Source organism: Rhincodon typus, chromosome 16 (assembly GCF_021869965.1).
Source record: "Rhincodon typus isolate 14 chromosome 16, sRhiTyp1.1, whole genome shotgun sequence".
NCBI lineage: Eukaryota > Metazoa > Chordata > Chondrichthyes > Orectolobiformes > Rhincodontidae > Rhincodon > Rhincodon typus.
Window position 1 is genome coordinate 17,972,062 of NC_063347.1, and position 14,165 is coordinate 17,986,226.

At 38.6% G+C, this 14,165-nt stretch overlaps 1 protein-coding gene across 5 annotated transcripts in view; it reads right to left on the bottom strand.

The window, feature by feature from the left end:
* Positions 1 to 14,165, bottom strand: part of LOC109919260 (ATR interacting protein) — a 39,244-nt gene that overhangs the window by 24,269 nt on the left and 810 nt on the right. For 2 of the 5 annotated variants that reach the window (XM_020519247.2, XM_048606202.1), the window contains exons 1-7: positions 13,825 to 13,899; positions 11,942 to 12,065; positions 10,592 to 11,044; positions 8,525 to 8,607; positions 3,469 to 3,639; positions 2,251 to 2,369; positions 782 to 945 (exon numbers count right to left, since the gene is read on the bottom strand). In XM_020519247.2, the coding sequence (XP_020374836.1) occupies positions 782 to 945; positions 2,251 to 2,369; positions 3,469 to 3,639; positions 8,525 to 8,607; positions 10,592 to 11,027 (973 nt within the window). In that variant the 5' untranslated portion in view covers positions 11,028 to 11,044; positions 11,942 to 12,065; positions 13,825 to 13,899. Of the gene's footprint in view, positions 1 to 781; positions 946 to 2,250; positions 2,370 to 3,468; positions 3,640 to 8,524; positions 8,608 to 10,591; positions 11,045 to 11,941; positions 12,066 to 13,824; positions 13,900 to 14,165 lie in introns of those variants that run through there. The other 3 variants (XM_020519245.2, XM_048606199.1, XM_048606201.1) reach the window with 3 other exon arrangements.

The following is a 14,165-nucleotide window of genomic DNA, read 5'->3' on the forward strand; positions in this document are numbered from 1 at the left end:
CCTAATAAAGGGTGACCAAGACTAGGAACTTAATATTCAAGGATATTTGACATACTCGAAAAATAGTGTAGGATAGCCATGTTAACAAGGGGGAAGTTTATCAGTGCAACAGTGAGTAGCTATATAGGCGCAATGGATCACGATGTGGAACCCGTTTGGGTGGTAATAAAGAAATGCAAGGAACAATGTCATGGGTGCAAGTCATCTATAGACCTATGATGAGGTACATCACTGTAGGACAAAATACAAATCAGGAAATAATGGAGATATACAAGGGCATTACAACTGTCATTACGATTTAAATAAGCATATTGACTGAACAACGGGACCATTACAGAATAAAGGGGATGCTCATTTTAAACTGAGATGTGAAGGAATTTTTTTTCCTCTCAGAAGGGAGTGAATGTCTGGAATTCTCTACTTCAAAGATTTGTAACAGTTGATCGCTGAAAGTATTTTAAAAAGCCGAAGTAGAATAGTGATGTTTGAAACACAGGAGTTGAAGGCTATAGGGAGGTGGGACGAAAAATGTGGAGGACCAAGACAAATCAGCCATGATAGGATCGAGGGACTGAATGATTACTGCTCCTATTACTTAGGTTCTTATATATACAAAATTGAATCGATAAAAACATACTAAATCAATGATTCAAGTGCTCTTCACAGACAAATTTCATATTTTGATCTTAAAAGTTCATAGAATACCTTCGACTAGTTCAAAACAACTGCAGCTTAACATCAATCCAACAAAACGAATGTCATGTGAAATAAACAACATCACCTTCCTTATCAGTTAATATCTGGTTTGTTGTTGGAGCAGAACAAACAGAATGCACAGGAGACATCTCTGCAGCAAATGCTTTTTTATCAGGAAAATAATTCCTTGCAATCTGAGGAGAAGGACTGCTTTCAGGTTTTATGGATCCAGATGAACTTTTCCTAGGGCTTAAACACACAGTTTGTTCACAGCTATATTTAATATCAAGACAGATACTAAAAATTAATATTTGAATAAGTAGAAATACTCCAATAACTTCAATTTAGCACAACAATCCACTAAGGAATTGGTGCCATTGAGCTTGAGCTTTTAAACTAAACTGATTTATTTTAATCAGTTCATGGGATTCGGGTATAGCTGGCCAGCATTTGCCTCTGGAGGTGGTGGCAGTGAGCTGCCTTCAATAATTTGATACTCAAACTTGATAATTCTTTAAAAAGACACTTTGGGTAGACCAGTATAAATGAGGACAGAAAAGCAAAACACTCTCCAATTCACACTGCCTTCTGTTCTAGTTCAACAGCCTTCTGAATGAACCAGCTAAATTTAATAGTCAAGGGGTAAAATTCAGGCGTGCAAATTTAACATTTTGCTTCATAGAAGAAAAGGCTTTAAAATAAAATGTCCCCAGTACAGGGCTCATAACAAGAATACCCAAGCCCAAAAACAAATCTTGAGCAAATAAATTTAAGAACATTCAAGCTGAGCTTCCCAACATCCATAAGGTATAAACAGTTCTGAAGGTTTATGCAATATGTCCCAAGAATCTCAACAACCATTTTGTTGCAGTGTACAATCTTCAGTGCCTAGTCGCAAGTAACATAGGTACAAACTGAAAAACAATTGAGTGAAATTGATGTACATAATTAGAAATTAAATATTTGTGGTATTTACCCCAACCAAGCCAATGAGAGAAAGCTGGAAACCTCCCCACAAGAAGGAAGGCAAATTACTATCCACTCATCATATGCCTCTCACTTCTGCAAAGCATGTAGGTAATACACTAAAACTGACATTTTCAGCCTGGACTGAAAAACGAAAGTGTATCTCTTGCCAAAACGACTACTGTCATGTACAAATTGATCCAATAGCCAACGATCAAGGTTTCCAAACTCCACACAAACCATAAATGTTGTGCAATATATTCTCAACAGTCAACTTGAAATAATATTTTCAAATTATTTTTCCTGCTATTGAAAGGAAAACATTTTGTAGCCATTCTGATTGGACAAACCGATCTGTAAAATTGCATAATCTGGTTTAAGTTGGTAAACCAGTTAACTTTAATGCTCATCTTTTCCCATGGGACAGGATTTATGGATGTTACATGAACAAGTTTATTGAACATTATAAAAACATCAGCTGTACCACAGAGCAACAAAACAAAAAAAAAAGAAGAAATTTCGAAAGAATTCTCTCACTATCCTTGAAAAGCCAAAATTTAGAACATCCAATTAGTTCGTCTCACATACCTGATTTTTGCAACACTTGCGACTGCAGACTTGGTCAGTCTTTCACAGTTTATGAGTTTTGCACGCAGCTCATTCATCTCTGCTTCTTTGAAGTGTAGTTCAGACTGCAATGATTGTACCTGAATTTCACAAAAGCACACCACTGAAAATATATTTATCCAGACAGAAGACTAATCTAAAGTCAGTGTGTAGTGAATTAAATTGAAAAGGAATGTAGCAGTTTGGGCTTTTACCAAAAAATTGCCACTGTAAAATTTAAGTGGCAACAATCCGAAAAGGGGCCTTATGTTTTAATTCACACATAGACAGTGACAACCATGTCCTTCACTTGAATTTATTGCTCATCCATAGAAGTTGGTGATAAGCCATCTTGAATGACTACAATCCAAGTGCTGAAAGTAAGCCCACAATGCCATTAGGGAGGGAATTCCATAATGGTACTGTTACTATTATCTTCAGTGATCCACACATTGGGGAACTAAAATCAAGATGAGCTGGGAAGTAGTGGGAAATTACAGTAGGAGTTCCATTCCAATATCCTAGTATACATATTGATGTTTGGACGGTGAAAACTGATGGCCTCCATTGTCAACAAACTTACTGACATTCACTGCCTTGGCTTGCACCTGAAGAGTGCTCTCAGCCAGAGATCTGCTTCCACAACACCATAGAGTGCAGTCAAGGACAAAAGGAAAATTAGACACTAAAATTGTATTGCTTTTCAACATTTCAATGCACTCAATTTACTCTTCAAATACAAAGAATTACAATATTATCTAAGCAGCAATGAAGCACACAGCAGCAATAGCAGAAAAGACGGTCATACATAACTCCTTACTAAAGGGATGCGAGGAGGTTGGTGTGAAATGCAAAAGTCAATATGCATCTGGTGGACCAAATGGGCAGTTACTGCTGCAGGCCCAATATAATTCGATTCAAAATTCCAATTTCAAACAACCAATTAAGGACAGGCACTGAACGAAACAGAAGCACTGGCCCATTGAAAAGAGGAAACTGAGATAACTCAGGAGTCACAGGATAGCAGAACACAAGGTCAGTGCATATTTACATGTAACTTTTCACAAAAAATCTAACCAAAGTAGACTGTGCATGATTTCGAAGGCACTGGCTTTGTGAGCAACCTAGTCTTTATTCTAAAATTAGAAGTGATACAAATTTAAATAGCAAGTGATCTTTCCTGCTGAATTTGTTTCATACCTTTTTGGAGAGCTCCTTTTCTCTTTGGCTTTGAGCTTCGGCTTTGTCCTTCTCACCAAGTATGTACAATTTTTTTTGCTGGTCAAATTCAGATTCCACACGGTGTAAAGAGTCTCGCAGAACTCTAATTTCACCATTTTTCACCTGCAGTTTTTCTTCTAGTTCATTAAACTGTATTAATAAATGTCATTTTAAATGCATATAGAAACTCAAAGATTAACTTGAATAAACTCAAACATTCATTATCTTCAACATTCTAAAATTAAGGTGCGACAGAAAAAGGAGAATTTTAAACAAATTCAATAAGTTCACAGAAGTGACTGTAGTCTTAACTTATTAACAAGTTATAGACAAGATTTTTAAAAGTCAATTAATTTTTGAATACATCATTTAATATAAAATCTCAAATTAGGCATTCTGATGGTTCTTTGTATGTTATCAATTAATTTAACTGAGATAGCATGAATGCACCCATCATCATGAGCACTGGAGTTTACAAATAGTTATGTTCTAACATGTCTACTTGAGTTCAGATAGAACATTCTGAAAAAGAGGATCAGCTTGGAAACATGCCTATGTGATCTGGCTGCCAGACAGAGAGAAACTATTGAAATGTCAATTGATAGCTTTAACACCTTTACAAAGTGTCTCACAGAAAAGCACAGTTTTTTTTTTGAGAAGCAGAGAGGGATTGTTTTGTGTTAACAACTAAACAGGATGCAGGTGAAAGTTCATTTTCTATGGGAAAGGAAGGGAACACAACAGTAAAAGCTGTGGAGAATTAAGGAATGCCTTAATGCCGAGGTGAAACTTGCTGATGAAAATTGTATCTAGAAGACCCAGGCTGGGTGAAACAATTTTCAAAGGACACTGGAAGATTTGACCTAGTGCAGCCAGGAGAAACAAGACTGCTGGAGAGCTGGGAGATACTTTGGAATTTCCTGTAATGTTACACAATCTTCCAGAAATGTGGTGCGCAGCAAAAAAGGTGTTGATTCAAAAGTGCCTTTGATTTCAATAGGCAACTGAGACAACAAATTAAGTAATGTTGAAATCTTGCTGTTCAGTTATTTCTGGTCACTGAGAAAATGTGGTCCTTAAAAATCATTAGTCTCCACTGGGATTGTACACACGAGTTAAGAACAGAAGTAAGTCCTCAGCTCTTCCAACCTGCTCTGTCATTCAAAAAGATCTATTACTCCACATTCCCACCCGCCCAGATAACCTTTCACCCCTTATCAAAAATGTCTCTCTGCTTCCCCCACTTTTTGAGAAAGAGAATTCCAAAGACACATGACCCCAAAAAATATTCTCCCTATCTGTCTTAAATAGGTGAACCCTTATATTTTTATAAAGTGACTCTTAGTTCCAGATTATCTCTTAAATTGAAACATCCTTTCCTCATCTTCCCTGTCAAGGATCTCCAATGTTTTAATCAAGTCATCTCCTACTCTTCTAAACTCCAGCAGTTACACCATTGTAACACCTGGAGAAAGATTTGGCAACATTCAAAGTGGCATTGCTGATATAAAGAAACCCAAGACTGCATTCCAGATTGAGCAGAGTTCAGTCAACCTGTCCAGAGCTGTTAAAACAGGATCTGGAAATGCTCAGATTCCAAGTCTGAATTTCACCTAGCACAGTCAACAATTAACAAAAGTATCCTGTAAAAACAATACATTCACTCTCTAATAGAAGATATATTTGATTCTCCCTTCTCAGAGAAGTCATCAGGAAGGAGTTCAAATGAAAGTGTGATGCATCCCTACAAGACAGATGAAAAATAAATCAGCATGCCAGTCAACTGGATATCCCAACAGATTTGTGAAAATTATGGATATTCATAAAAAGCAGGACAAAGCCAACCTAGCCAATTACTGCCCCAATCTACTCTTGATCATCATTAACGTGATGGAAGGTGTCATCAACGGTGCTATCAAGCAGCACTGGCTCAGCAATAACATCTGCAGTGACGCCCAGTTTGAGTTCTGCCAGGGCCACTCAGCTCTAGACTAGCCTTCATTCAAACATGGTAAAAGAGTCAAATTCCAGAGGTGATGTGAGTGTGTCAGCCCTTTACATCAAGGCTGCGTTCAACCAAATGTGGCATCAAGGAGCACCAGCACAACAGGAATCAATGGGTATCTGGGCAAACTCTCCACTGGTTGGAGTCATACCTGGCAGATAAGAAGATGGTTCTGGTTGTTGAAGGTCAGTCATCTCTGCAGGAGTTCCTCAGGGTTGTGTGCTCGGCCCAAACATCTTCAGCTGCTTCATGACTGACTTTCTTGTTATCATAATCAGTATTGTGTCCAGTTCTGGTTGCCTCATTACAGGAAAGGTGTGGAAGCGTTGGAAAAGGTGCAGAGGAGATTTACCAGGATGTTGCCTGGAATGGAAAGAAAGTCTTGCGAGGAAAGGTCAAGAGAGCTAGGGCTTTTCTCTTTAGAATGACGGAGGATGAAAGGTGACTTGATAGAGGTATACAAAATGATCAGAGGTACAGATAGAGTGGACAGCCAGAGACATTTTCCTAGGGTGGAGGCAGCTATTACAAGAGGGCATAGTTTTAAAGTGAGTGGAGGTAGATATAGGGGAGACATCTGAGGTAGGTTCTTTATTCAGAGAGTGGTAGGGGCATGGAATGCATTGCCGCAGAGGCTAGTGAGTCGGCCTCATTAGTGGCATTTAAGCCGCTATTAGATAGGCATATGGACAATAGTATAAGGTAGGGGTGGAGGTTAAATAGACCTTAGGTTTAGGGTAAAAGTTCGGCACAACATCATGGGCCAAAGGGCCTGTACTGTTCTATGTTCTATGTTCAGAAAGGTCAGAAGTAGGGATGTTTGTCGTTGATTGCACAAGGTTCAGCACCATTCGCGGCTCCTCAGATAGGGAAGCAGTCCACACTCAACTGCAACAAGACCTGGACAATATCCAGGGTTGGGTTGACAAGTGGCAGGTAACATTCACACCACCCAAATGCCAGGCTATGACCATCTCCAATAAGAGACAACCTAACCACTGCCCCTTGACATTCAATGGTTTTACTATCACTCAATCCCCCACTATTAACATCCTGGGGGGTACCACTGACTAGACAATCAACTGGACTCACCACATAAGCACAGTGGTGAACAAGAGCAGGTTTCAGGCCAGGAATACAGCTGCAGGCAATTCCCCTCCTGACTCTCCAAAGCCTGTCCATAATCCACAAGGTAGAAGTCGAGAATGTGATGGGGTATTCGCCACTTGCCTGGATAGGTCCAGCTCCAAGAACACTCAAGAAGCTTGACACCATCCAGGATAAAGCAGGCTGCTTGACTGGCGCCATATCCACAAGCATCCACTTGCACCGTGACCAATGCTTGGAGCAGCAACGTGTACTATCTACAAGGTGCACTGCAGAAACTCAAAAGATCCTCAGACAGCACCTTCCAAACCCTTGACCACTTCCATCTAGGAGGACAAGAGCAGCAGATTCAGGGGAACACCACCACCTGCAAGTTCCCCTCCAAGCCACTCACCATTGTGACTTGGAACTATATTGTCATTCCTTCATTGTCACTGGGTCAAAATCCTGGAATTCCCTCCCTAATGGCATTGTTGGTCTACCTACAGCATATGGATTGAAGTGGTTCAAGAACACAAATCAATAAAAAAAATTTTGACACCACACGGCATGGAGGAACAAATATGCAAATAAGCCACGCATCGAAAAGAGCACTAACAAAATTTTACATTCAAATAGTGGCAATCATAAGATTGCCACGACAATTCTTTTAGTACATAGATTTCTCATCACTTGTACCAAGTAGCCAAAGGTGAAGCAACTGCAAAATACCGCCTTCCAAGAAAATAGACAAAATAAAGGCTATTATTTAGATGGTGATCATAGCTCATTGCATTTCAAAAGAAGGGGCATACTCAGCAGATATCTTGGTCTTGTCAAAGCCAAATTGTCTGATACCAAAATGCAGGGCCAAGCAAGATGCAAGTCCAGTGAACAATTCTGCAATGACTCAAACAGTTTTACATTTATTCATTGACAAATAAAGGCCTCCAAAGATAATCCGGAACAAAAGCATATTTTACAATGTTACTCTCAACCCCTATAAACATTGAAGTTCAGGCTTTTGTTTTTGATGTTCTGATCACCGGGAAAAAAAATCATTGGTATTATCAGAAACTCAAGACCAACCAACAAATTGCCAAACTAAGTTAATGCTATTTTCTTCTCTACAATATTTTTTAAAAGCCTTCTGGAAGTTAAAAAAGCTTTTTGTTGTTAAATACATGACAAAAGACAAGAAATCTAATACAATTATACTTGGCTCAGAGCATCATCCAGTGTGGTGAAAAAATGAAAGCACTATTAAGAAAGGAAGTTTCAGGCTGCAGTTTGGATTTGTCATTCAACGGACTTAAAGAACCCATGCAGATGCACAAAGTTTTAGACAAATCTAAAAATTGCACAACATCTAGACCAACTGTCTGCACAACATGTCTGATGCTTTGGTACCACAAGGTTGCAACTGTTCATGAAATACATAAAGAACTCAGAACAATTACTAGATATTTACAATATTCTGTCAAAATGTGAAATTGCATTGATACTTTAAAATTTACGACATCAACAATCAATACAATACAACCTTGACACGAACAGGTCCCCAGTAAATTCAATGATATAAATTTTGTCAGGAATTACCCAAATGCAAGCATAAAGTTGTTGATAACGGCCCTTGAAGATGGATGATCAATATGCAAACAACATGCAAAGTCTCGAGCCAGCAGTACAAACTGTCAGAGATAGTAAGCCGATGCTGGAGTCAGAGATAACAGCGTGGAGCTGGAGGAACACAGCTGACTTTTTGGGTCGGGTCCCTTCTTCAGAAAATCTGAAAATTTTCTGAAGGGTTCTGACCCGAAACATCAGCTTTCCTGCTCCTCTGATGCTGCCTGGCTTGCTGTGCTCCTCCAGCTCCATGCTGTTAGTATGAACAGTCAGCTTGAATCAGTCACAGTCATTTCAGTACAAAAGAATTTAGATCACCTGTTGCCTCAGCTTCTCGTGTTGTTCTTGAAGAACCTCAAATCCAAATGAATCAGTATCACTACTTTGAATGAGACCATTCCCTTTGGGCAAAAAGAGAGAACAGGAAAGTCAGTGATTAAATTGGAATTTACAAACTTGTACTGCTTACAACCAACCCTGCATAGCCATCCTGTAAATGGTACATTTTTCTGCTTTGTGTGCAATATGTACAATATTTTTCTGACTCTCCCTTTTATGAAAGCCACAAGAAATACTGCCTTTATCTAACTTTATGCAAAAATAAAGTGGCCTTAATTATAAAGAGGTTGTCGTATGCAATCCTAATAATATGGGTGAAATCTTTGAAACCCATATATTTAAGGCTGAGCGTGACTTATTTGATCACCATTAAACAGCAGCCCCACCATCAACATCCAACTCTATTTCAACAGAGTATGCCAACAGCACTGTAATGGCAATCAGATTTCCTGTCCAACATTAAGACCTGGGTGAGTTGAAAATTGTTCATTATATCTTAAGCCAGTTATTATACACCACTGGTTGAAAATTCATGACTCCACCTAGTGCTGCACACAATCTCAAGCATAAAATAGTCTCTCTTCAACATTCAAATTTATCTTGTCTTCTTTGATCTTGTGGCCCAAACTTCCATTCACTGCTGCTGAGACACGTTTCAACAAATGGATCATTTCATTCACGATTTGATTTCACAAATCAGAGCTAGTTCTCAAAGTTCTCCACCATTTACTTGATCCAACTGCGATAGGATTTATCCTCTATTCTACAGATTCTGAATTATGGTTTCACCCCGCTCAACAATCTCAAAGGCCAATAAATCCTATACTTCTGGAACACTTTTCAAATCACTATGCTTAGTTATCTCTCTCCCTACTTTCAAACACTTTTTCTTGAAATAAGATGCTAGTTTCCAGCCTGCATGGTCTTTGATATACTTAAGACCATACAAGACTAAAGCAAAATTAGGTCAGGCAGCCCAATGAGTCTGCTCTGCCATTCAGCGAGACCATGGCTGATTTACTAATCTTAAACTCCACGTTCTTGCCTTTTCCCACTAACGCTAGATTGCCCCACTGATTAAAATTTTATACACTTAATGACCCAGCCACAACTACCCTTTGTGGAGTGAATTCTACAGATGTACAATCCTCATAAACGTGTGATCCCTTATTCAGAGATTATGCCCCCGATCCCAGACTCTCCCACAAAGGAAACATCCTTTCCACATCTATCCTGTCTTCTGTGCATCTACTATAACTCAACAAGGTGGTTTCTCATTTTTTAGTATTCCAAAGAATACAGGCCTGATTGATTCAACCTCTCCTCATAAGACAGTCCTTCCCTATCTGGAATCAGCCTAGTGAACTTTCTCTGGACTGCCTCCAATGCCAGTATATCTTTACTTCGATAAGGAACCCAACTGCTCAGCTGTGGTCTGACGAGTGCCTTGTAATGCCTGTTTTTCTCTTTATGAAATCCTCCAAAACACTTTTTTCTGAGGCGCACAACACAAATAAGTTATTGTTGCATCTAATTTAACTGTATATAGGTGTACCAAAGTTGTATCAATTTAAAAGTTATTGCATATTAGTTACTTCATGAAGTTAACAAGAACAAAGCCATGGAGACTTTAGCGAGGGTATGATGGTCATAAATGTTCCACATTCAATCCTAATTCCTAATAAGCAACCTTAATTTGAATACCTACTGGGTCATAAAAGTTAGCCTCAGCACCACTTCGTCAATGCAGCAAATGTCATGAACTGGAAAATGTGTGCATGTGAATGTTGGCTAGTGAGCAGATCAATTTCAGCTGTGGTACTAAATGCCTCTCCTAAATCACCCCCTTCTGTCAAAGTGTTTGCCACACCAATTTGGGAATGTGTACATGTAAATAATGTCCACTTGGAACTGGTGCTCATGTCATTGTAACACGGCAAAGGAATGGAGAAAACTAAGTAAATAATCTTTTTAAAACTTTACAATTTACTGCATCAGCTTTGAGTATAATATTAAAAATCCTGAAATTGAAAACCTGCACATTACCATGAAGTTCCTTTACTGCATTTACATTTCTTAATGATCCAGTTGCTAAAGTAGCAACTTTTATACTTGTGTCATTTGTTAGTCCTAATGGTTCTCTGTTATTAACATTGTTCACTGATGCTTTCATAGCATTGGACAGAGGCGTCACATTCTGACTTAGAACTTGTGAAGCTAGAATATCAAGTTCCTCCAAATCATCTGCAGTGAAATCTTCATTATCTCCAAAAGGATCCTCATTTGTTCTAGTGTCCTGTTCTGCTTTGTGACGTTTGTTTGGTGGAAATCCTTCACTGTCACTGTTTATGGTCTTCTTTCCTCGGTTGGAAAGTCCTGCAAAGTTTGAAATTGGAATTTCTGATGGCACGCTTTCAAGACTATAAATAATAGAGCTGTTTCGTTTCTTTGCCGAGTTTGTAAAAAGGGTGTTTGACGACATGGTTCCAGCATTTGACCCTGCAGGACAGAACAGCCAACAGATAAATCATTTACAAACAATATCCACACTTAAATTAACATTTGGTTTGTTTATCAAAAGGCAGAATGACAGAAAGCTGACATCCGCACAAAGAAGACTTTCTTAATCCAAAATTGAAGACTTTCATGGCAGATATTTACCAAAGTCAGAAAAAAGTCTTCTAATACATGGCCAATTATAGAATTAAAGGGCTGCAAAAGATAATCTGATCACAGCCGAAAACAAATATGCCACTTGTATTTCAATATATAAAGAATTCACTGCTTCCAACTACCAAAGACAGTCTATTCCACACATTCACCACTACCGTGAATGTCCACTTGTACAGCATCATTACCATAGTAAAAGGTTTAAAAATGCCTCATAATGCTTTTAATCAAACACAGTCACAATGGAGACAGTAAAACAAGTGAACAAAACAGATTTTAACGAGTATCTCAAAAGATGAGAGGAAAGAGTACAAAAGCAGAAAGGTTAAGGAGAGAATTCCAGAACTTAAGAGCTTTAGCAGTTGAAGGCACAATCATCAACAGTGGGACAATTAAAATTCGGAATGCACGAGGCGCCAGAATCAGAGGAGGACAGAGATATTCTAGGTGGTAGAACTGGACGAGGTTACAAAGATAGGGAGGAGCAAAGCCTAAATATAAAAATATTGTGCCCTTTTATTCTTCTATGTTTGAGTCCATGTAACTTGCTTGTAAAGGCTGTTGGAATTTTAAACAGATCAGGGCTTAAAATATTCAACCGTCTATGGTACTTATATACCTGCAAATAACATTCCCTTCAAATATCCTTGAACTACAACTATGGTATATCATTTCTCAAATGGCAAGCAGTTAACAAAACAGAATGCACTTCAACATTATGCTTACTTGAAACATTTATGCTTCACCTGAATCAACAATCCAGTGCTGATTTAAAACTCTGTTACACAGGTTCAATTATTTTACACTTGGGAACTTCTTGATCTGCTAACCAAAGGCAGGTCCCATTTTCCTGCAGAGATGAAAGACAAAAATTTTCAGACATTCTAGGAGCTGGTTAGAAGAGTACAGATAAAAACCTGTGAACAATTCACCTGCACATTCTTTCAAATGATGTGTGGTACTTAGGAAAAAAGACAGGGGAAAGGGAGATCTTTGAAACACTCAAGTCAGCTCATTTGTACAGAACTGGTAAAAGATCTACCATGGTGCTAAATTCATTGATGTCTAAAATACAGCAATTGGGATGCCACAATTGGCCTGTGTTCTTGGAGGTGTTGCAGACGTAATTTTGATGGAAGTTAAATTAGATCTAAAAGCTCAATTATGACCAGGATTTTAATTTACAACAAAATACAAGTCACAAATATGTTTAAATGAACTTTGACACAGAGCAGTTCATATCATTAGTGGGTTTGCCCATGACATATCCAAGCAAAGTTGTACCCCAAAGATCCTGCTACAAATAAGAGTCATAAAGGCATACAGCATGGAAACAGGCCCTTCAGCCCAACTCATCCATGCCAACCCACATTTCCCAACTGAACCAGTCCCATGTATTTGGCCTATATCCCACTAAACCTTTCCTATCCACGTACCTGTCCAAACGTATTTTAAATGTTGTAATTGTACTCACCTCTACCACTTCCTCTGGTGGCTTGTGTGTGTGAAAATGTTATCCCTTCGGTCCCTTTTAATGCTTTTCCCTCTCACTTTAAACATATGCCCTCTAGTTCTGGGTTGCCCAACCCTGGGTAAAAGACTCAGCTATTCATCTTATCTATGCACCTCATGATTTTATAAACATATATAAAGGTCACCCCTTAGCCTACTATGCTCCAGGGAAAGAAGTCTCAGCCTCTCCTTATGACAAACTATGGCAGATCCATTCTGGACACCATACTGCATTACTCACTCTTCTTACTTTAGTTGTAAATCACAATACCTAGACCTTAGCAACATTAATTTCAGAAAACTATCAGTATCAATAACCCTTCAAATCACTTGCAAAATACAAATTATTTACCTAGATTATTTGAGAATCTAATACATGCTTGTGAATATGCTTCCAAATTATGTTGCAAAAGCCAAAAGTGTTTAATATTGTTAAAAGACAGACCAACATTTCTTCTGATCAGGTATGAATTCTCAACTTTCAGCTCACTCAATAAAAGGTCAAAGCTAACAAATCAGAAATTGAAAGGCAAAAAATGTGAATGCATGTAATCTGAAACACAGACATACCTTGATTTGATTTATCAAATCAACTATGTTCTACAAGCCTGGCAGTGCATGCAAAGAATAGAATTAAGGTTGATGGGTTTCGATCAGAACTGGAACATGGTACCAACCTTACTTTTTCAATTTCATCCAACGCACCTGTTGTGGCATGATGGTGCTGTCCCTACCTCTGAGCCAGGAGACTTGGGTTCAAGTCCCACTTGCTCCAGAAGTGTATATAATGTCTCTGAACGGGCTATTTAAAATATCTAAAACCTCTAAATGCTATGTCTCTAACAGATCCAGTTCTGATGAAAAGTCACGGAATTGGAAGTTAACTCCGTTTCTCTTTTCAGATAATACTACTAACGTGCTGCTTATTTCCAGCATTTTCAATTTATAAAAGTCAGACAACTGTCTTCTCCCCAGACAGATTGTACTCTTTATATATGACTGAACGGCTTCAAATTTCGCAACTTTTCCTGACAAACAAGTGAATCTATCAGGATAGTAATTAAAAATCCGCAAGGCTCTCCAATTCTGAAACTCACATCTCTTCAAACAGCAGGTACCGGCCCCTAGCGGCCATGTTGTCCACCTGGAACCGCGTACCACCAACTATGACCAATCAACTCACCGCTTCTTCCTGTACACATCCTCCCATCCAGATTTCTGATTGGAGGTCGCTACAACTACGGTATCGTCATGGTTCACATTGTATTTTGATAATGCATTTCGAATCATAGAACACATGCAAATGTAATAATATTTACTCCTTCAAAAACAAACATTCCTCAGAGAGTATTATTTACGTTTCAAAGTTATACTGTGGTTCTGAATTTGATGTCAGCAATGGATTACTATGGGATAAAACACAGTGTGGAGCTGGATG